General features: G+C 43.6%; 1 protein-coding gene across 1 annotated transcript in view; it reads left to right on the top strand.

The window, feature by feature from the left end:
• The window catches only part of LOC127418062 (protocadherin Fat 4-like), a 117,050-nt gene extending 95,461 nt beyond the window's left edge, over positions 1-21,589 (top strand). Inside the window, exons 8-17 of the mRNA XM_051658417.1 lie at positions 757-1,007; positions 1,100-5,455; positions 6,998-7,102; positions 8,763-9,070; positions 10,700-10,785; positions 10,887-11,066; positions 11,310-11,434; positions 13,297-13,514; positions 14,997-15,258; positions 18,054-21,589. Of these exons, the coding sequence (XP_051514377.1) occupies positions 757-1,007; positions 1,100-5,455; positions 6,998-7,102; positions 8,763-9,070; positions 10,700-10,785; positions 10,887-11,066; positions 11,310-11,434; positions 13,297-13,514; positions 14,997-15,258; positions 18,054-19,939 (7,777 nt within the window). The 3' untranslated portion in view covers positions 19,940-21,589. The remainder of the gene's footprint in view (positions 1-756; positions 1,008-1,099; positions 5,456-6,997; positions 7,103-8,762; positions 9,071-10,699; positions 10,786-10,886; positions 11,067-11,309; positions 11,435-13,296; positions 13,515-14,996; positions 15,259-18,053) is intronic.
• Positions 21,590-23,475: the final 1,886 nt, after the last annotated feature.

Consider the following 23,475-nt stretch of genomic DNA (forward strand, 5'->3'; position numbering starts at 1 on the left):
TGTTCTGTAATTTGTGTGATTCTCATCTCACTGACACCAGTGTAGTGTAGTTATCATGTGTGCATGTAACTGTCAGAGCGAGTTTGTGTCAGAGACCCTTGAGAAACTTAAAGCAGCATGGGAACGGCTCAAATGTGTTGTTTCTGATCAGAGTGAGCTTACTGATGTCTTTAGCTCAGCTGAGAGAACATGTCGTGAGACTCATGAAAGATGAAGAAAGAATTCTGAACTTTCAACTAAAAAAACAGGTCTTTCTTTGTCTGATAGAAGTTGTGGACAGAGTTTGAATCATTTATGACGGTCATATATTTTTACAAATTGAATGTTGCTGCCACATGTGTCCTAGTTGTGTCTCAATAGCTCACTGTAGCTTGAAACACTGCCGCCCATTGGACAATAGACAGAAGACTTCAGAACTTTATTTGCCAAGTTTAAGATATACATTTTTTTGTTACTACAGGTAACATGTTTACCAAAGTACCTGTAAAATAATTGAAATAAAAAATAAAAAAAACATTTTCAGGATCAAGATTTTAAGTTAAAGTTTAAATGTATAAGGGAAAGCGTACATTTTAGTTGATGTTACTTGAATTGTGTTTTTTTTTTTTTTGCCATTTTAATGATCACTTAGCTTTTCTACAAATTATATATATATATATATATATATATATATATATATATATATATATATATATATATATATATATATATTTATATATATATAAAAGTACAATCAGTTTTGTTTGTGATTTATAGTTACAGTCTCAGTGGTGGGGACGGACAGTTCTCCATAAACCCGTCGACAGGCCTGATCATCACCAGCTCCTTACTGGATCGAGAGACATGGGCGAGTTACCAGCTGCTGGTTGTGGCCTCAGATGGCGGGCAGCCTACACCTCTATCCAGCTCTGCCACGGTATCTGTGGTAGTGGCCGACATCAACGATAACCCTCCACGCTTTCACCATCATCCCTACGTCACCCACATACCTGCCTCCACCTCTACAGGTGCATATTGGGGTTTACTCTGCCAGGGGTCATGGGTCAGTTAGTGTTCTCTAATTGTTCAATGTTACTCACTTTTGCTCTTTTGTTTGCAGGATCACTGGTCTTTGCTGTCACGGTAACAGATGAAGATTTTGGCTCAAATGCTCAGCTTCACTATTCACTCACCGGACGATATTCAGAAAAGTTCAAGATAGACCCAATCAGAGGGGCCATCACTGCTAATGAAAAACTCACAGGGAGTTCAGAGGTCACCCTCACTGTCCATGTAAAAGATGGAGGCTCCAACCCCAAAACAGACAGTACAACGGTCACTGTTCGCTTTGTTACTGGCGGAGACTTCCCTCATATTAGACTGAAGGAAAAAGCCTTCACCTTCCCAGAAAACCAACCCACAAACACTGTTGTTACTAAAGTGACTGGAGCCTCACCCAGAGCAGGTCCTCTGTCGTACTACATTGCAAGTGGAAACCTGGACAATTCATTCCATATAGATCAGCTTTCAGGAGAGTTGGCCATTAAAAAGCCTCTGGACTATGAGAATATTGAGAAGTACGTCTTGTGGATTGAAGCCAGAGATCAAGGCTTCCCTCCTTACTCAGCCTATGAGAAAGTTGAGATCACAGTGCTGGACGTTAATGACAACCATCCTGTTTTCGAGCAAGAGCCGTTCCACGCTGACATTCTAGAAAATGTCTCACCTCAACGTGTGCTGATCATCTCTGCATTGGACCAGGACAGTGGACCGAATGGGCAACTGGAATACGCAATCATTGATGGCAACAAAGAAAACAGCTTCAGCATCAACCGTGCAACTGGTGAAATTCGCACTACCCGACCTCTGGACCGAGAGAAGTTTGCTCAGTATTCTCTGAGAGTAAAGGCAACAGATCGTGGCAGCCCTCCTAAAAGCACTGCAGTCAAAGTCCTGATCAGCGTGCTGGATGTCAATGACAATGCTCCCAGATTTTCCAAAATCTTCAGTGCCACGGTGCCTGAAAATGCTCCAGTGGGCTTCACTGTGACACGAGTAACAACCACCGATGAGGATGCAGGTGCTAACGCTATTAGCCGATACTCCATCAATGACGCAAGTCTCCCCTTCATCATCCACCCCAGCACTGGTGACATCACCATCAGCAGACCTCTTAACAGAGAAGATATGGACCACTACATTGCCAAAGTCTCTGCACACGATTCAGGATGGACTGTAAGCACAGACGTCACAATATTTGTGACAGATGTGAACGATAACGCTCCAAGATTTAGCAAGCCATCATATTACCTGGACTATCCTGAGCTGATGGAGGTCGGATCCATTGTGACTAGAGTTTCAGCCACTGATCCTGATGAAGGATTCAATGGTAAAATATTTTACTTCATCAGATCCCAGACGGAGTATTTTCGAATCAGCTCCAGCTCTGGTGAGATTTTCATTAAACAGCAGCTCAAGTACCAAAACTCAACTGGCCAAAATAACGTCAATGTAAATCGACATAGTTTCATTGTCACCGCTTCAGACCGAGGTATCAAGCCTCTCATGAGCGAAACTACAGTCATCATAAATGTTGTGGACAGTAATGATAACCCGCCCACATTTGAATCTTCCTTTTACTTTACTCCAGTCACTAAAAGTGTAAAAGTTGGCACCAAACTCCTGAAAGTCACAGCCCATGATGAGAAGGATTTTGGGCTGAACTCTGAAATAGAGTATGCTGTATCTGGGGGCAACAGTTCCAGCAAGTTCCGCTTGGATAAACAAACTGGATGGGTTATGGTAGCATCCTCGCTCACCGCAGACACAAATAAAGTTTACCTGCTTGAAATAACAGCAAGTGACAAAGGAAACCCTCCTCTCTCAGCTAAGACATCAGTCAGAATAGCCGTTACTGAAGAGAACCATCATACGCCAGAGTTTTCACAGAACCATGTAACAGTCACAGTGTCTGAAAGTTTGACTGTCGGTACGGCCATTCGCACACTTTCAGCAAGAGATAAGGACAAGGACAAACAAATGAATGGCTTAATTACTTACAACATTTCATCGGGCAATGACAATGGCTTGTTTTTAGTGAATAGTCAGACTGGCGTTTTAACGCTCGCAAAACCACTGGATTACGAGAACAAGCAGAGACATGAACTCAGAGTTTCAGCAACAGATGGAGGATGGATTGCCAAGACAAGTTATGTCACCGTTAACATCCAGGTCACTGACGTAAACGATAACCCTCCTGTGTTTGAACCTGTTGAGTATTTCCCCATCGTACAAGAGAACGTCCCAAGTGGAACTACAGTAGTAAAAATGAATGCAACAGATAAAGACTCTGGACCAAATGCTCTGATGGCATACGTCATCCAGTCTTCAGACAGCGATCTGTTCATAATTGATCCGAACACAGGAATCATAACCACACAAGGTTTCCTGGACTATGAAGCTAAACAGGTGTATCACCTGACCGTCAAAGCCTTCAATGTTCCTGATGAAGAACGCTGCAGCTTTGCTTATATTAACATTCAGCTGAAAGGGGCAAATGAGTATGTCCCTCGCTTTGTGTCAAAGCAGTACTACTTTGAGGTCTCAGAAGCTGCACCTAAGGGAACAGTCGTTGGGGAGGTGTTTGCCAGTGACAGAGACTTGGGAGAAGATGGTGTGGTTTATTACTTGATCTTTGGCCAAAGCAGGAAAAAGGGTTTTAGCATTAATAAAACGACAGGCCAGATCTATGTCTCTGGACTGCTTGATCGTGAAAAAGAAGAAAAGATCTCTCTCAAAGTCTTAGCGAAGAATACAGGGAGCATAAGAGGGGCAGATATCGATGAGGTGATTGTGAATATTACTGTTCTGGATGCCAATGATCCTCCTGTATTCACCCAGGAGCTCTACGATGTCCAGGTGAATGAGGGACTCTCTCCTGGAGGCCTGGTCACATTTGTCAGTGCAGAAGATTCAGATTCTGTCCCCAGCTGGAGCAGATTTACCTATGCCATAGCTGCTAACAATGGAAGTAATACCTTCACTATAAACCCTCAAACTGGACAGGTATCTGTGGCTGCAGAACTTGACAGAGAGACCATTCCTGTATACAACCTAACTCTTCTCGCAGTGGACTCGGGTTCTCCAGCTGCTACCGGCACTGCCATTTTGATTGTGACCCTGGAGGACATTAACGACAATGGACCAACCTTGCTGACTACAAGTGGGAAGGTGATGGAGAACGAGAGGGCAGGAACGCCTGTGATGACCCTCAGCTCAAGCGATCCAGATCTTGCACCAAATCAAGGTCCATTCTCTTACAGCCTTATTAACACCGCATCAGCAGCCAGCTACTTCAACCTCAGCCCAGCTGGAGAGCTGACAACCAGCCGAAAGATTGACAGAGAGCAGATCAGTGATTTCTACCTCTCTGTTATGATCAAGGACTCTGGTATTCCTCAAATGTCTGCAACGGGAACCGTCCATGTCAAAGTCAGTGATCAGAATGATAATCCCTCTGAGTCCCGCTCTGTGGAAATCTATGTCCATTATTTTGGTAACATGTTTTCTGGGGGATCTCTGGGCGTTGTGAAGCCACAGGATCCAGATATACAGGACACATTTCACTGTTCTCTGACTACCCCAGTGGTGGCTCTCTTCAGTATTCCTACAGGAACCTGTGACCTCAACTCTAACAGTCGCTCAACTGATGGCACGTTTGATTTAACAGTGCATAGCAGTGATGGGGTTCATGATGCCGTCAAAAGCCATGTACGTGTTTTCTTTATCGGATTCAGTAATGCCACAGTGGACAACAGCATTCTGATACGTCTTGTATCTCAAAGCACCAGCGACTTCCTCAACAATCACTACATCAGTTTCTTGCGTATCGCCAATTCACAGCTAGCAGGTCTGGGCACCGGAGTTCACATCTATGGGGTGTTTGAACTCAACAACAACACTTTCCTGATGGCCGCTGTCAAGCGAGGTCATGGGCAGTACGTTAGTCCGAGCGGAGTTGCCACATTCTTCCAGAGCATCAAGGAGATTCTGCACAGACAAAGTGGAGTTAAGATAGACTCGGTGGACCATGATCCCTGCTCCCATAATCCATGTCAAAACGGGGGCAGCTGTAAGAGGCGTCTGGGGGTGGGACCTGACATGAAGATAGAGGAGAGTGTCCCAATCATTCTTGTTTCAAATCGCCCCCTACAGCCATACGCCTGTAACTGCAGGCCAGGATATGCAGGTGCCCTCTGTGAAACTGACATCGATGAGTGCCAGCCAACACCTTGCCATAATGGAGGAACTTGCCACAACTTGGTGGGCGGTTTCTCCTGCTCTTGTCCTGAAGGTTTCACGGGGATGGCCTGTGAGAGGGATATCAACGAGTGCCTTTCAAACCCCTGCCAGAATGGGGCACTATGCCAGAATTACCCTGGGGGCTTTAACTGCCTGTGCAAATCTGGATTTGCAGGTATAGTCATTTGAATTTTACAAGTAACACAACCACAGATGTTAGGCAAGGCACATACACACAGTTTGCACACAAGTCCATTAATGCTTTAGCCAAGAAAAATATTTGCTTCTAAGCGATTGGAAAGGTGTTGTGACTCAAGCGTACCCACTCCCAAGTGGCCACTGCCAAAAGCAGTTTGCTCTGAGGGTCACACAGGCTGGGAGGTATCAGCTGTGATGCAGATCAACTTGTCATGTTTACTTTATTGAAAGGAGATGATCAGACTTTAACCCTAATAAGGACACAGCCTTTAGGGATTTTTACTCAGACTATCTGTGCAGTTAAAAGGTGTGTATTGTGTTTGAGTTCTCTAAATTTAAGATACATTTGGCTTTGTTGGGTCTATTTTTATGCTGTTTTATTGTTGTAAAAGTCAGCATGGCCTTTCTGTTAAATGCAGAAACATTTTATTTAGAACAGTTCCCTTTGATTCAGCATATTGCAAAGTAAACCATTCATAGTTTGAGCCAACACAAGACTTCATATTTTTAGATCTGTAATTCTGTTAGGACTGACAATTTGTGTAAGTGCTTATGAATCTGTGTTTGTGATGAGGGAGTTTGTTTAAGCATGTATGATAGCATTAGCTTGAATCTGCTCTGTTTGGGCAGGTGTGGGCTGTAGCTTTTGGACACCGTTTTCCAAGTGGAGCCGCAACAGACGTTTTGTTCAAGGCTCTGAGTCATTACGATTCTTTTTTTATTCTGATCATAACAAATGAGTGCAGTGCATTCACAGCGGAGGCCCCAGATAAATTGGTCTGCTGGAGAATTACACCTATTGACTTACAGTAGTGTACTGCACTGCAGCTGAACCCCACACTTCCTGTTTTGCTAGCTGTGATGGAGTTTTCGTTCTTTACACCATTTGTCTTAGACCGCTACATCCAGTGACCACCAAAGAAAACTTAAAGGGATAGTTCACCAAAAAATTAAAATGTTGACTTGTACGTCTTTCTTCTGTAGAACACAAAGTGAGATGTAAGGTAGAATTACAACCTCAGTCACCATTCACTTTAATTTTATGGAAAAAATATGTAATGAAAGAGATTGGTGAATGATACATTCTGCCTAACATCTTTTGTGTTCCATGGAAGATAGAAAGTCATATGGGTTTGGAACAAAGGGATAATGTAGTTCACCATGCCAAATGTAAAGTTCATGCATGATCATTTGTACTGTATGTCTAGCCTTCCTGTCTTTGTCAGTCTTCAGTGTATTTCTGTGCATTTTATATAATCACTCTTTTATGGGTCTCCCAGAACCAATGCAGGTGATGTATATGTGCAGAGCTAGTACCTTAATGACAGATTTTCACCATCTTGTTCTTAGAAACATGGGTCAGTTTACAAGGTGTAAGACTTCAAGCTGTTTACATTAGAAAGATGAAGTGCTCTAGAAAGAGAGCGCAGGGGAGTTCTGAGAGCCCCATGTGAGAACAGTCATTTTCGTGTGCATGTTCACCTCATTGTTTCTCATTGGTGTCGTTTCATGAATTCAGGGAAAACCTGTGACTCCATCATCAATTACTGTGAGTGTAACCCCTGTTTTAATGGGGGCTCCTGCCAGAACCGGGTGGACGGCTATTACTGCCACTGTCCTTTTGGTAAGTCATCATTTCAGCGTGAGGTCCAGCTTAAGGTCCTTCAACTGCTGTTATTAATTCTGGACTGCAGTGTGTGCTAAACTGTAATGAAAGATTCAGTGCAAATATGTTGTAGATTAAATTAAAGAGAATTGCAGTGTGTACATTTGGGCATTTGAAACATATTGTGGTAAAGTTCAACATTATTTTCATGTTTGTGTGTTTCCATCTGGAAAATCCACCTTAAAATGGTGAATATGTTTTAGAACATGGGAGCTGGTTTTTACAGAACTTGGTCATTAGGTGGTAGACAATCTTAAACAGACGAGCAACAAACCAGCTACCAGCTGGTTGTACCTAAGCTGGTCAGGCTGGTTGTTGGTTGCTGGTATCAGACCAGACAGTGACCAGCTTAGGCTAGCCAAAGACCAGCTAATGACCTTCTCATCCCAGCTAATGACCAGCCAATGACCATTTTAGACAGCTAACCATTATCATCTTAGACCCGCTAATGACCAGCTTAGACAAGCCAGTGACCACCTTAGACCAGCTCAAACCAGTCAATAATAATTTTAGACCAGCTAATGACCATTTTATACCAGCTCAGACTAAACAATGACCATCTTAGATCAGCTAAAACCAGCCAATGAAAATTTAAAACCAGATAATGACAATTTTAGACCATCTCAGACCAGCCTATGACCAGCTTAGACCAGCTCAAACCAGTCAATAACAATTTGAAACCAGCTAATGACCATTTTATACCAGCTCAGACTAAACAATGACCACCTTAGAACAGCTAAAACCAGCCAATGAAAATGTAAAACCAGATAATGACAATTTTAGACTATCTCAGACCAGCCTATGACCAGCTTAGACCAGATCAAACCAGTCAATAACAATTTGAAACCAGCTAATGACCATTTTATACCAGCTCAGACTAAACAATGACCACCTTAGAACAGCTAAAACCAGCCAATGAAAATTTAAAACCAGATAATGACAATTTTAGACCATCTCAGACCAGCCTATGACCAGCTTAGACCAGCTCAAACCAGTCAATAACAATTTGAAACCAGCTAATGACCATTTTATACCAGCTCAGACTAAACAATGACCACCTTAGAACAGCTAAAACCAGCCAATGAAAATGTAAAACCAGATAATGACAATTTTAGACCATCTCAGACCAGCCTATGACCAGCTTAGAACAGCTCAAACCAGTCAATAACAATTTTAAACCAGCTAATGACCATTTTATACCAGCTCAGACTAAACAATGACCACCTTAGAACAGCTAAAACCAGCCAATGAAAATGTAAAACCAGATAATGACAATTTTAGACCATCTCAGACCAGCCTATGACCAGCTTAGACCACCTAGTAACCACCTTAGACCAGCTCAAACCAGTCAATAACAATTGTAAACCAGCTAATTACCATTTTATACAGCTCAGACCAAACAATGACCACCTTAGAACAGCTAAAACCAGCCAATGACCATTTCAGACCAGACCAGCTTAGAGCACCTAGTAACCAGCTAACATGTTGTAAAACATAGATACCATCTAAAGCTGGATTTTCCTGTAGCATTGAGTGAATGTCATGTTTTACTGTGAATTTTTTCATGGCAAGAAAATCTTATGGTGCAGAAAGGCAGTAAATCACTTTCTCTCCACAGGTGTATTTGGAAAGCACTGTGAACTCAACAGTTATGGGTTTGAGGAGCTTTCATACATGGAGTTCCCCAGCCTCGACCCAAACAACAACTACATCTATATCAAGTTTGCCACACTGAAGGAGAATGCTTTGCTCTTGTACAACCACGATAACCAGACCGGTGACAAGGCTGAGTTTCTGGCCCTTGAGATCTTCGAAGGCAGAATGAGGTTCTCGTTTAATCTGGGCAGCGGCACTTACAAACTCATGACGACCATCAGGGTCTCAGATGGCCAGTTTCACAAGGTCATTGCCAGGAGAGCAGGCATGGTGAGTCTGTCAATCAAACTATCTACAGGGAGCTAAAGTTAACAAAATGTGTTTTCACTGTAACAATACCACTCGGCTTGAAATTGCACTTTTTTGCAGGCGTTTCTGATATTGGCTTTGGAGTTTTTTTGCAGTTTGATCAGAATCAAATCAGTTGCTCTGGAATTATAAAATACTGCTACCATACCATTATATTATTCTGTTAATGTTTCCCACAGGGTGAAAAACAGCAGCATTTTTAACATCTGTGGGCCTCACTGAAGGCCTGAGAGCAGATCTGTGTGTCATAAGAACTCGGCCCCTACGGCGCAATAAAAAGAACCTGATCTGTGCGTTTGGAGAAGTGGATGTGGGTCACGTCGCTGGTTCTGTAGGGACGTTTTTTCTTTTCTTTCTAGACATGAGCTTGAGCAGATGTTAAAGTCATACACGGCCCCTTGTTTTCCCTCCTTGGAGAGAGCCGAACTCTGACAGTCAAGGGTACTTTTGTTTGGTTAAGATGTCCTAGTTTACCCCACAACCAGATGCGCTGGATTCTGGCATGCAGTCTCGAGTTCAGAGTCTTATTGTTTACAAGAGAAAGTTGAAGTTTATCAAGAGCTGGTCTACTGCCACGTTTTTGGTCTTCAATCGCTTCAGCATTGTATGTTGCAACGGAGAAGGATGATAAATGATAAATAAAAATGTGCTTGTATACATGCTGCATGTGTTTCCAAACCCTCTCCATATGGCTCACGTCACCTTACCTGCTTGAAGCCAAATATATTTAATACATAGATTCTGAGAATGCTCTTTGACCCTGGCTGGGACCTGTTTCAAATTCTTTAGACTTTCACAGTCTAGTTGTACTCTGGATTCGTCTTGGATGATGTGACGCTGCTAACACAAGGCATTTACTGACTCGATCCAATGCTAACACTGCATAAACAAGCTTCTGTGCAACAAAGTGCATTTGATGTTCATTTTTAAAAGCAACACAGTTTTACAGTTTTGTGCGACTGCTGGAAAAGTGCACTGTGGTCTGGTTTGATCTTTTTGAAGTGCAGGGAGGCATTAATGCGATAGCCAGACTCTCAAGCTGCGCAGGAAGTCATCTGTATCAGTGCTTAACCAGAGCTCCACCAGACAAAAACATCTTGTTTCCATTGCTAGTTTAGGACTCTTAATTCAAGAGAAGTTGTCTTATCTGAACGTTGAGGCTTTGCTATCGTTGAGTTTGTGATTTTGTCATGTGACATTTTAAAGATCTTCACTCCTGTTTTTCAACACCTTTGCACACTTTGTTACCTCTGAGACATTTATTCCCCTGCATCTGCACAGGACTCACCACAGATGCAGCGTTGTAAGACAAAATAATAAAGTGGTGATCTCCGCGAACCCACCAGATGACTGGAACAGTGACATGCAATACCATTTACCCAGCCCAAAGCACTTACCTCACAAAAATATGCCCCAAGTTTAAATTCCCGGCCCGCAGAGACAAGATCCCCACAACATGAGATCCCGGACGAGCCCCCAATTATGTTATGGCTAGCTTTGCCAGTCGCAACATAAAAGTGAACAAATAAAAGTGCTCCAAAAGTGTAGAATATGTCTTTTTTGTGTTTACGTCTTTGTGTTGTGTTGAAGGCGGCGTCTCTGACTGTTGATCTGTGTGGAGATGAGCAGGAACCAGGATACTGTGCTGTCAGCAGTGTGGCCGTTCATACTGACTGGTGAGATACACACAAGTAAATTCATTAGCGGGTCCCTTTGACATTGTATGCAACTCAGAATGATCTTCTCTCTGATTATAAAATGGTGTTTTGTCTGCCAGGATTCTGGATGTTCAACCGAATCGTCTGTCTGTCGGCGGCATTCGCTCGTTTGAAGCTCTTCTGCATCGTAAAGGTCAGGTGACCACGCATGACTTTGTGGGGTGCATCATGGAGTTTGCTGTCAACGGACGACCACTGGAGCCGTCGCAAGCTCTGGCTTCACACGGCATTCTGGACAGGTCTGTCACCACACACACAATTGTTTGCATTCAGTCCTTTTGAGTTCTCTTAAAATAAAGTGAGGCATCCAGCACTCTTAAGGCACTGTGTTAATATTCTGTAGCAGGTTGAATAATGTTTTTATTTCATTTCAGGTGGCTGCTGCTTTTAATGAATGAAGCTCTTTTGCATATATGCTGGACTGGTGTCTTTGAGATTCTTCAAGCTTTTGTGTGATTCACATATTTGTGCCTTGTGTGCAGATGTCCCAGGTTAGAGGGTGCATGTGTTGCTGACCCCTGTGGACACGGTGGTACATGTGTGGACATGTGGTCATGGCAACAGTGTCAGTGTGCTGAGGGATTCACTGGACCAACCTGTGAGAAATGTAAGTTTTAGAATTTGAAACACATCAGCTTTGTTGTATTTGTGATTTTGGAATGATTAAAATCAAGCATTTTATAGTAATTTAACCCACATAAGTCATGTTTCCATCCAAGTGACGAATTTAAAGGTGCACTCGATAATTTTTCGTTATTAACAGTGTGTCATTTACGGTGGATGCAGCATCATTCTAACACAAAAGTTTTCAGTTAGAAAAGTGTTCAGTAGATAATCAGTATTCACAGTCAGTCATTGCTAATTTAATCCATGAATGTAAGTGTTCAAAAACAGGGCAGTTAAGCGAGTAGTATTCGGCTGGTCATGTGATTCTAACATGGCCGCCTCCATGTGTGGACCCTTTCCATGTGGAATAAAACAGCTTTTATAAGGTCACTGACATGACAGGAGTCTTCTTCTCATGTGAGTGCTCATGATTTTATACATATGTTTCAAAATTACTATTAATTTCTGTGCAAAAAAATTACTGAGTGCACATTTAAATTTTGCACACAAAAAAAAAAACAATATGAATATCTACAAAACCATTAACAACTAAAGCAGTGTTCCATCCCATGTGTTCAAGAGAGACAAATATGTCACTTCTGAGGAAATCTGTGCAAAATAAAAAATAAAAGTGTAAGTTGAATCGACCGTGGCTCTTTTATTAAATGTAATGACTTGTGGTTTAGAGCGCGCAAATAAAACACTCACAAACTTGATGTTTGCTAGCGTTTAGCAGCAGATGTCTTATGTCTGAGAATGAAAGCATGTCACACAGTTCTGGGAGGTGATAGTAGACAATCATTTCGATTTCACAATAACCAAAGCAACATTTCAGATGCTATGCGATGATATTGATGATATTCTCAGAGCAAATTATGTATTCACATGGCTTGTTTGGGCAAAGTCACATGACATTTTGTTGTGCATATTCCTAAAACAATTCTATAATTTGGGGGCCAGGGTAGCTCAGCGAGTATTGACTATCACACCTGGAGTCGTGAGTTCAAATCCAGGGTGTGCTGAGTGACTCCAGCCAGGTCTCATAAGCAACCAAATTGGCCCGGTTGCTAGGGAGGGTAGAGTCACATGGGGTAACCTCTTCGTGGTCACTATAATGTGGTTCTCGCTCTCGGTGGGGCACGTGGTGAGTTGTGCGTGGATGCTGCGGAGAATAGCATGAAGCCTCCACACACGCTAGGTCTCCGTGGTAACGTGCTTAACAAGCCATGTGATAAGATGCGTGGATTGACGGTCTCCAACGCGGAGGCAACTGAGATTCATCCTCCGCCACCTGGATTGAGGCGAGTCACTACGCCACCACGAGGACTTAGAGCGCATTGGGAATTGGGCATTCCAAATTGTGGAGAATAGGGGAGGAGAAAAAAAAAATGTATTTCCATGATGGTTTATGCACATTTCTTTTTACGGAATAAAAATATCCACCTCAAGCGAGCGTATATGTTTTTCATATGCACATTTGAGATTCTATTTCACATCTTAGTGTTTCCATCCAGCATTTTACATCCCAAAATTTGCAAAATGCAAAAATGTCCTTTAAATCAAACAAGTGAAATGTCCAGTTATCCAGTGACTATATCATGTGAATCTAATTTAATAAGCTTCTACCAATAGACTGATGAATTTACACCAAGATACTGTAGAGTTTAATTGGACACATGACCTTTGATATCAAAAACAAAAGATATGTGAAGTGTTTTCTCCTCACTTTTAAAGGTTGATAAGTATATTTCTTGTGCTATCCTAACTCTGCACGATTATATTGCTATTTGCATTTAGCATTGTTTTTCCGCTGCCAGAACAGCACAGAGACAATGATATTGGCTCATTGTGTCTCTCTCTCAGACATGACTGCAGACACGGCTCTCTCTTTGGATGGTTCTGGTCGTCTGGATTACAGTCTGAGTCAGAGCCGCAAGCGAGACGTGTTGCTGGCGAGAGCGCTGCAGGACAGCGGAAGACCCGTCGCAGAGTACAGCAGTCTGGAGCTGAAGTTCCGCACGCGCAGTGGCTCAGGAACGATACTGCACACGCAAGAGAGCTCCAACTACACCACAGTCAGGGTACGGCACATTGTGTTTGTGGGCTCTCGGCCAGCTGGCTGAACTCTCCTCCCACCTCCAGTCGCTGCATCCACTGTGCTGTACGATCAGGCCACAGAGAGTTACTACTCAAACACTAACAGTGGATCACAGTAAAATCACCGATTTGTTCTCCAGAAATCACTGCTGATCTTTTTTCTTTTTTCTTGGCAAGACAGATTTTCCATTTCCAGAGTTTGTGGGTCTTTAAATCAGTCTTTCTCTCTGCTGCAGGGCTTGTGTTTCTACTTTTTTTTTTCAAACAGGATTATTTTTCCATTTTAGTAATGAATCCATCAGATTATCAAATGCAGATATGTTCATGAAAACACACGCTAACTGTGTTCCAAATTTTTTTGCCCCTGATGCGAAGAGTGTTCCCAAAGGTAGTCAGCATAATGATGATGCTTTCTTAGAGGCCCTCTTTTGGCCTTCACAGAGAACACAATCCCAGAATGCACTCTGACAAACTCTGAAAATAAATAAATAAAATGAAATCAAAGATTTAGGGCGAGCTGAAAGAAATGTTGGTTTTAAAAGCTTGAACACACAGTGTAGCAGAATTGCACTTTGTTTAAAGCAGTTAAATTATATCTAATATTCATTAAATATAAATAAAAATTGTGCAATAGCTGACACTCTGAACTGTATCACAATAACTGTTTTTGCAGGATAAATATGCATGTTAATTTTCACAGCTAGTTGACACAATTGCAAACACTTAGAAAACATTTAGCAATTTTTCAAGCAAGTATTTGATTTGCATTTTGCCCAACATATTTAATGATTGAAAAGTGATCACATAGCCTGAAAATATCAACATGCATAAATCTGAGACAATTAATTAATTGCTAAGTGCAGCAAAAATGCAAAAAAATAGTGGTCAAACTTTTTTCTATATTCACACAATGGATAGATAAACAATTCCAAATGATTTTCAGATGTTTTCTGTGCTGCTGATCCGTCATTAGATCTATTTTTTTATTATTATGGTATTCATGGGATAATAAATATACTACATTACAAAAATGATGGGTATTTTATTATTATTATTATTATTTGCATTCTACTAGCATCAATTTCAGCAGTCCTCATTAAATAGTCAGATTTCTGTTCATGAATTTACACTTAAATTTTATTATAAATTATTTTTAATACACTTTTGTGTTTAAATGTGTTGTAAATTCAGAACTTCCACTTACAATGGAAAGAAAAAAAATGGTGAAATTTTGCAACCCTATATGCACAGAATAGTTTTTTCTCCAAATTCACTCAATACATTGACATTTATTCATTTAGCGGACACTTTTATCCAAAGCGACTCGAGGAAGGATACAACATAAGCGATTCATCATAAGGAGACAGTAGTACTAAAAGTGCTTCATTACAATGTTTCAGTGGCATTAGAAAAGTACTAGCCAAGACAGAGATTAGATAATTTATATTTGTCTCTTTGTCTCTCAGCTGAAGAACGGTCTTCTGCAGTATGTGTCTGATGCTGGTGTAGCCGGTAAGGTGGAGAGGATTGTGGGAGACGTAGTTCTGTCTGACGGTCAGTGGCATACACTGATTCTCCAGAGAAACAGATCATCCACAGTGATCCGCATCGATGAATTCAGCTCGAAGGTCATTCAGCACAACACACAGGACTTCGGAGGGATCGATGTTCACACACTGTCTCTGGGGGGCGTCCCAACTCGACCCACACAACAGAAAACTTCTCCAGGTCAGTTCTTATCCATCCACACTCTTGTAGAATAACTTAGACTGGCACAAATGTTTGCAAAATCAAGCAACACTATTACTATTGCTCGTAGTGACTTGAACAAACCTGCCAACAGGAAAGAATGTCTGAAATTTCCTCTGCAGTAACTTCACAGCAGTCCAAAGAGCAAAACTATGATGTATTTAAAACACAGACACTCGTAGACATATTTGACTAGAGTACTGTGGCAGATCTGTACAATCAGGTCCATTAGGAAAGAAAAAACTCAAATTATATATCAATTGTTCCTCCCAGAGAGCAGTGAGATTAAATGGAGAACAAATGGAGATTTTTGCGCAAGTCTCCTGCTTTTCAGATGTTTCTCCTGAGAAAGACTCTAGTAGGACTCATAAACCTCTTCAAGTTTAGAGAAGTGTTCTCAGTGTTTCAAACGGTCCTCAGATTTGCCAAGATACTAAAGTATGCCATCAAAAGGGGCCTGGGTAGCTCAGTGGTAAAAGACACTGGCTACCACCCCTGGAGTTCGCTAGTTCGAATCCCAGGGCATGCTGAGTGACTCCAGCCAGATCTCCTAAGCATCCAAATTGGCCCGGTTGCTAGGGAGGGTAGAGTCACATGGGGTAACCTCCTTGTGGTCGCTATAATGTGGTTCTCGTGCGTGGTGAGTTGTGCGTGGATGCCACGGTGGATGGCGTGAAGCCTCCACACGCGCTAGGTCTCTGTGGCAACGTGCTTAATAAGCCACGTGATAAGATGTGCGGGTTGATGGTCTCAGATGCGGAGGCAGCTGGGATTCGTCCTCCGCCACCTGGATTCAGGCAAATCACTACGCGACCACGAGGACTTAAAAACGCATTGGGAATTGGCATTCCAAATTGGAAAAAAAAAAAAATCTCAATGTGAATGCAAATATTTCTCAAATTCACCCAAGAGAAAATGGTCTGAGCAATCCACATTCATTTTATAGCTCTATACTCCTATTATATGTCAACAGATTGACAGATTGAAACATCTAAGACAATTGATACTTAAAATGAAACAAAAGTGAGACCTCCATAATGTCTCATGGGTATTGAAAAAATTAACCTCTGAGCAATTAAAGTTTGCTCTGTGTTTATAGAGAAACTCATCGGCTCATACTCTTATATGGTCAAACTGAGCTGCTTTATTTCCACAGGTATATATCAAACCATCATATAAAATGAACCAAACTATCTTAAGGTAAACATGTTTCGTGCATGCAAGGTCATGCTATATTTCTAGATTCAATCTAGGGCTGCGAGTACATTGTTTTGCACTGTCTTCGTTTTGCAGTCTTATTTGTATATGCAGCTCAGCTGTAAATGCTTTGGCAATATGAATGTACAAATATTTGTCATGCCAATAAAGCACCTTAAAACTGAAACTGAAAATCGAGAGAACGAGAGAGAGAAAAGAATCGGGCCAAACAGCTTTTTTCCCCTCTAATAAACAGAACCAAATGTTCTCGGATTGAACAGGGCATAAATTCAATAAACATCTATTTACATTGTTGAAGGTTGGTTGTTAGGCAACATGATAGCGCAGGTCTGAATTAGTGGCATCAAGATTTCTCCCAGATGGAGTAGAAGAGAAAGGTTGAATTTTTTGGCTTGCAGTATGCACTAGTTGAAGAGCAGTCCGTTTCTCTTCCTCTTGATGTAAAAACTGAGATTTGTTGACGTATTTCTCAGGGGAGAATTTAGTTATATATTGGCCGATGCTACAGCAATCACAAACCCAAACAAAATGTCTCACTGTGTAGCTTTAAACTAAGCTTTATCCATTTATTCAAATCAAATCCAATTTCTGTTTCATGTTGGGGAAGCTCTTCTCTCATGTAGCCAAGACTTTTGACTATCAGCATAAAGTCTGACCCAGTTTGCAACTTATTCTGGCCAAGAACGGTCTGTCAGACTGACATGAAAAGCAACCAATCACAGTTTGTATTGTTGTGCCATTTAGGGGTGGGTATATCTGAAATTGTACATAATACAAATAAAAGTAAATTTTCTGAAGAAAATGAGAGTGGTGCTTGCCGTGGCAAAACTAGCACCACAAAAAAGACCCCCATGTCTCAACGGTGCTGGTGCCAAGATATGGCTGGGTCTTGTTGCTATACGGTTGCTAGGGTGCCTGTATGGTTGCTAGGGCATGGCTAGGCAGATGCAAAAAGCCTTGAAATATCATCCTGGCTAGCCTGAGTCAAAAGAGCCCACCTCCATGTCTCTACGATGTACTGGTGCCAAGATATGGCTGTGGCATGCTGCTGCTTAATTGCTAGGGCATTCTGGATTGTTGCTAGAGCATGTTTAGGTAGTTTACAGGGTGATGCTTAAAGGCGTTTTACTAGCCCAAGTCAAAAGAGCCCACCCCCAAGTCTTTATGACATTCAGATCTATGGGATTTTTATTTTTTTGCCCGCCAGACGAACATTGTACACCTGACCACTTAAAGTCATAGCACATCTCTCCTTACTAAGCTGGTCGATTTGACACCTCATTCATGGGTGTAAAAAACAGTGCGAGTTAGATTGGGTTCAGGATTTTGCAAAATCCCCAAACGAAGGTCAGAGCAACAGTAATAGTGGCGGCTTGTTAAATCAAGCATCACTTATAATAACCACCAGTATACAGAAAAAAAGAAAGAAATTAGTAGTAATATAAAGCACCTCAACAAAACTCTGACTAAAAATGTAATGCTACCAGTTTGGAAAACCTTCTGGAATGCTCTATGGATGTTTCTTGTAAAATCAAAGTTCTCTATTTTTTCCCTAGGTTTTGAAGGATGTTATGCCTATGTGAAGTACAATGGAGAGATGCTCCCCTTCAGCGGTGAACACAGAACTGTGTCCATCTCTAAAACAGACCCATCTGTGAAGATAGGCTGCCGTGGCCCAAATCTGTGTGAGAGCAGTCCGTGCTGGGATGGGCTGATGTGTGTGAATCAGTGGTACACCTACCAGTGCGTCCCGCCGGGTGACTGCACCTCGAACCCCTGTCAGCACGGCGGCAGCTGCATACCCGGCGCCCGCGGAGGATTCACCTGCATGTGTGAGGAATTCTTCACTGGCAGAGTGTGCGAGAGCCTGGTGGCCTGTCTGGGCATCCGGTGTCCACAGGGTACACAGTGTAAACTGGGAGCCAATGGAGGGTTCACCTGCAGTCCAAGTGCCACTGCAGAGGAGATGGTTCTACCCATCTGGGCGGTGCCAGCAATCGTTGGCAGCTGTGCGACTGTCCTTGCGCTGGTGGTTTTGAGTCTCATTCTGTGCAACCACTGCAAGGGCCGCAAGAAAACGAAAGTGCCAACAGAACAGAAGAAAACTAAGGAAAAGAAGAAGAAAAAGAAAGGCAGCGAGAATGTGGCGTTTGATGATCCAGACAACATTCCGCCATATGTAGATGACATGACGGTCCGTAAACAGCCCGAAGGAAATCCCAAACCTGACATCATAGAGCGTGAAAACCCCTACCTGATATACGATGAAACCAACATCCCGCACAACGATGAAACCATTCCTAGCGCCCCCTGTGCCCCGTGTGCCGGGCCGGATGCCGACATGGAACACTATGACATTGACAATGCCAGCAGCATCGCGCCATCAGATGCTGACATCATCCAGCACTACAAACACTTCCGTAGCCACACGCCCAAATTTTCCATCCAACGCCACAGTCCGCTAGGATTTGCCCGCCAATCTCCACTCCCGCTGGGGGCCACCAGCTACACTTACCAGCCCACCTACTCCCAGGGGCTCCGCTCGACACCCCTCAGCCATTCAGCTTGCCCAACACCCAATCCCCTGTCACGCCACAGCCCCGCCCACTTCAGTAAGCCATCATCCTTTTACCGAAATACTCCTACCCGTGAGCTCAACCTGGCACGCCGCGAAGGCAGCCCTCTTGATTTTCACGGCGATGTGTGTCAGCCTGGCATGTTCAACTATGCAACACGGTTGGGTCGCCGCAGTAAGAGCCCTCAAACAATGGTGGGTCATGGCTCTCGCCCCGGGAGCCGTCTAAAGCAGCCCATTGAGCAGATTCCGTTAGAGAGTGGCCCGCCTGTGGGATTGTCCATTGAGGAGGTGGAACGCCTGAACACTCCACGACCCAGGAACCCCAGCATCTGCAGCGCCGACCACGGGCGCTCTTCATCCGAGGAAGACTGCCGTCGGCCACTCTCTCGCGTCCGGAACCCTGCGGACGGCATCCCGGCTCCAGAATCTTCCTCCGAGAGTGACTCCCATGACTCTTTCACGTGCTCAGAGATGGAGTACGACCGCGAGAAACCTGTCTCCTACAGTTCTCGCATGCCCAAGCTCTCACAAGTCAATGAGTCTGACGCTGATGACGAGGACCACGGAGGAAGGTTAAGACAGCGCAGATACTCGAGCCGGCGTGCCGAGGGTGGGCCGGCCAGCAACCATAACACCCTCTCTGAACATCAACACTACACTTTACCCCACAAACTTGGCCAAGGGTCCAACAACTTCAACTGGGACAACATGCTTAACTGGGGTCCGGGCTTCACCCACTATGTGGATGTTTTTAAAGACTTGGCACTGCTGCCCGAGAACTCTGCTGCTAAAGACATCGAGATGAAGAGCAGTGACGGATCCATCACGATTCTGAATGAGGGCGAAGCTGACCAGTATGTATGAGAATCACTTCATCACTTCACCCTCTGGGACTGACGTCTGGAGCCATGACAGACACTTACTTACAAAACTGAACATTTTGATTCTTTCTGATATTTGATTAGGACGAACTTAAATGCAGTAAGGCAGAGCACTGATTCAGAAGACTCCCTGTCAGAAACACGACAAACTCCAAACTCCCTTTTACAGAGTGCAATAAAGACAAGCACATGCTCTACAGACTAAGGGGTTGCTTAGTCTAGTTCTGCCACTTTGGGTCAGTCAACTAGTCATGGATCACAAATGACATTATGCTTGTTGTGTAAAGCAATTGCAAATTTCTTAGTCCACAAACCGTGTCCCAGTCTAGCCACATGACAGCTTTGTCTAGAGACATGTAATGGCCAAATAGTAACTGTGCAGCAGATATTTGAGGTAGATTTGATTTAGTGTTCTCATACAAGCCAAGATTACCACTCAGAAACTAATTAAGTGCATGAGTCATTTACATAAGGTAAACATTGTTTCAATTACTAGTTTATACTTTTTTGTACTAGTTGACAAATGAAAATGAGAAGTTGTGCAACCCCTATGTACGACAGACACACCAGTCCACCAAATGGAGACACCAGGAGGCTTGGAGAAGTGCAACACTACGACACACATATGAAGTAAATCAGTTGCGACCCCTCTGTCCAGGCCAACCGAGATCAGAGTGCTGGAATAAAGATGAAAGGTGTGATAGTGATAGTGTATGATCTCTAGGAATCACATCCATGAGTGCAGTGTTGAAGAGCAGGGCTATATTTGGCTCCGGTTCTTCTCAATCCAGCCAAAAGAGCAAGAAAGCTCTGGAAGGGTCTGCCAAGAGCGAGTGTTTCTCATCCTGAGAAAACTGGCTGCTGTCTAAAACAACAAAACCTCCAGATATGAGAGTAATCAGGGCTTTGCCTTCTGGATATTTGAGGATTTACCTTTGGGAGCGCAGACACTGACTTTTCGGCCGTTTGCGTTGGTGCATTTCATACGAACATGTTTGACCCGTCCCAACGCAAACACCAACTGCTATAAAAAACTATGAACATGTGTACATTTTGTATTAACGAGGCTTTTTGGAAGTCAACATTCTCTGTTGTCATGTGTTTTTGTTTTAATTTGTTTCTACTTTTGTACTGTTTATTAACTTAAAGGTGCAGTAGTGTTTTTATGGATATTTTTCATATGCTGGAAATGAGGTTCTTGCTTTCAGAGGAAGTACTATTGAACTTCTTATTTTTTACATTTGTTACATATGTAACGTCAGTATTTTTTCCACTATTTTGATAAAACTATAACACAATGTCTGATTTATACATGTAAAAAGCCAATAACAGAATAAAAAATATTTATTTAAAAAAAACAACTTTTTAATACTGATGTGAAGTTGCCAAGGGAGTTTAAGAAAATGTTTGACGTTTAAGCCCTTAAGAAAAGTTCATAATGAAGTTTAGGATGAATTGAATAAAACATTTTAAGAGCTCTGAGGATTTGGATGAATGAGACCTGATGGAGGGCATTTAAAAACAACCATCACACAAACACAGACAGCTTCACTTTCAACAATCATTGTCATCCAAATCCCCTCTTTTAGTTTGTAGGAGTTCCAAGTGTATAAAATGAATCAATTAATTAAAGGCTACATTAATAATGAAGAAAAACGTCCTGGTTACTTTCGTAACCTCCGTTCCCTAATGGAGGGAATGAGACGCTGTGTCGATTGGGAGCCCCAAACACCTCTGCTTTTTTTGAAAAAAGGCCAATGAGAATTGGCGAGTGGAATTTGCATGCCACTCCTCCGTAAATACGGGTATAAAAGGAGCTGGTATGCAACCACTCATTCAGGTTTTGTGCTGAGGAGCCGAGACCAGGTCCCAGCCATTTCAGCGGGTAGTTCAGCGCTGTGGCAAGAGGGACACAATGTCTCGTTCCCTCCATCAGGGAACGGAGGTTACGAAATTAACCAGGATGTTCCCTATCTGTCACTCACTCGACGTTGTGTCGATGTAGTGACACTAGGGGTCCCTATACGAAACGCCACAACTAGCTGAAATGTGTTACGTGAACTGGCGATGTGTGACGGGCAGACTGCTGTGTGCCTCCTGGCCAGCACACCAGGCCGTCATGTAACCTCCCCCAACGCTCTTATGAGCGTCGAACAGTCCATTGGGAACAAGTCGGTTGCCCAACTATAGGGACAGGCTAGCCTAGCCGAGGCCTCTTTTCCCTCTCTTTTCTCCCCAAAAAGAGTGGAATTTGTTAACTGACTGGGAGCCATAAGTGTCTGTGTCAATGGGTGTCCCTCCCAAGGGGAAGACACCACGGAGACCACACCCCACCCAAAAAGGGGGGGGGGTATTTTGAGTGGGATACATCACATGGTCGTACCGAGTCTTGTTGGAATCATGTGGAGAGGTCCCATGGTTGGTCCTACCCGAAAGGGGAGGAGTTTCTACAGAGCATGGCGACCGGGGGCAGAGGGGCACCATCTCGATGGTGTCAATGACCCAGTGGGCGATCCTCTGTTTGGAGACAGTGCTTCCTTTCCACTGTCCACCAAAGCAAACAAAGAGCTGCTCGGAGCTTCTAAGGCTCTGCGTGCAATCCAATTAGATGCGTGAAGCTCGCACCGCAACGCCAAGGCTGGGTCTGCCTCATCCTGGGGCAGCGCTTGCAGGTTCACTACCTGATCCCTAAAAGGGGCCGTGGGAATCTTGGGCACATAGCCTGGTCAGGGTCTCAGGATCACGTGAGAGTAACCTGGACCGAACTCCAGGCACGATTCGCTGACAGAGAATGCCTGCATGTCCCCTACCCTTTTTATGGAAGTGAGTGCAGTCAGGAGGGCAGTCTTCAAAGAGAGTGCCTTAAGCTCAGCCGACTCCAAGGACTCAAAGCGAGCTCCCTGTAGACCCCGAAGGACTACAGAGAGGTCCCACGAGGGGACGAGGTGCGGTCTGGAGGGATTCAGCCTCCTAGCGCCTCTCAGGAACCTGATGATCAAGTCGTGCTTCCCCAAATACTTACCATCTATTGCATCGTGATGAGCCGAATAGTGGCTGCAGCCTCTCCTGTAGGAAGGAAAGCACTGATCCGATTGTGCAACTATGGGGTCTTTGCGTCAGGAAGAGCACCACTTAGCGAACAGACGCCACTTCAAGGCATACAGGCACCTCGTAGAGGGAGCCCTAGCCTGAGTGATTGTGTCTACCTCCTGTCCAGGGGCCAGACATGGAGATTCCAGAGGTCTGGTCGCGGGTTCCAGATGGTGCCCCGTTTCTGAGAAAGAAGGTCCTTCCTCAGGGGAATTCGCCAAGGGGGGGGCTGTCGCAAGGAGCGTGAGATCTGAGAACCACATCTGGGTGGGCCAGTAGGGTGCTACTTGGATGATCTGCTCCTCGTCCTCCCTGACCTTGCACAGGGTCTGTGCAAGTAGGCTCACTGGGGGAAACGTGTATTTGTGTAGTCCAGGGGGCCAGCTGTGTGCCAGCGCATCTATACCGAGGGGTGCCTCAGTCAGGGCG

Source organism: Myxocyprinus asiaticus, chromosome 27, assembly GCF_019703515.2.
Source record: "Myxocyprinus asiaticus isolate MX2 ecotype Aquarium Trade chromosome 27, UBuf_Myxa_2, whole genome shotgun sequence".
NCBI lineage: Eukaryota > Metazoa > Chordata > Actinopteri > Cypriniformes > Catostomidae > Myxocyprinus > Myxocyprinus asiaticus.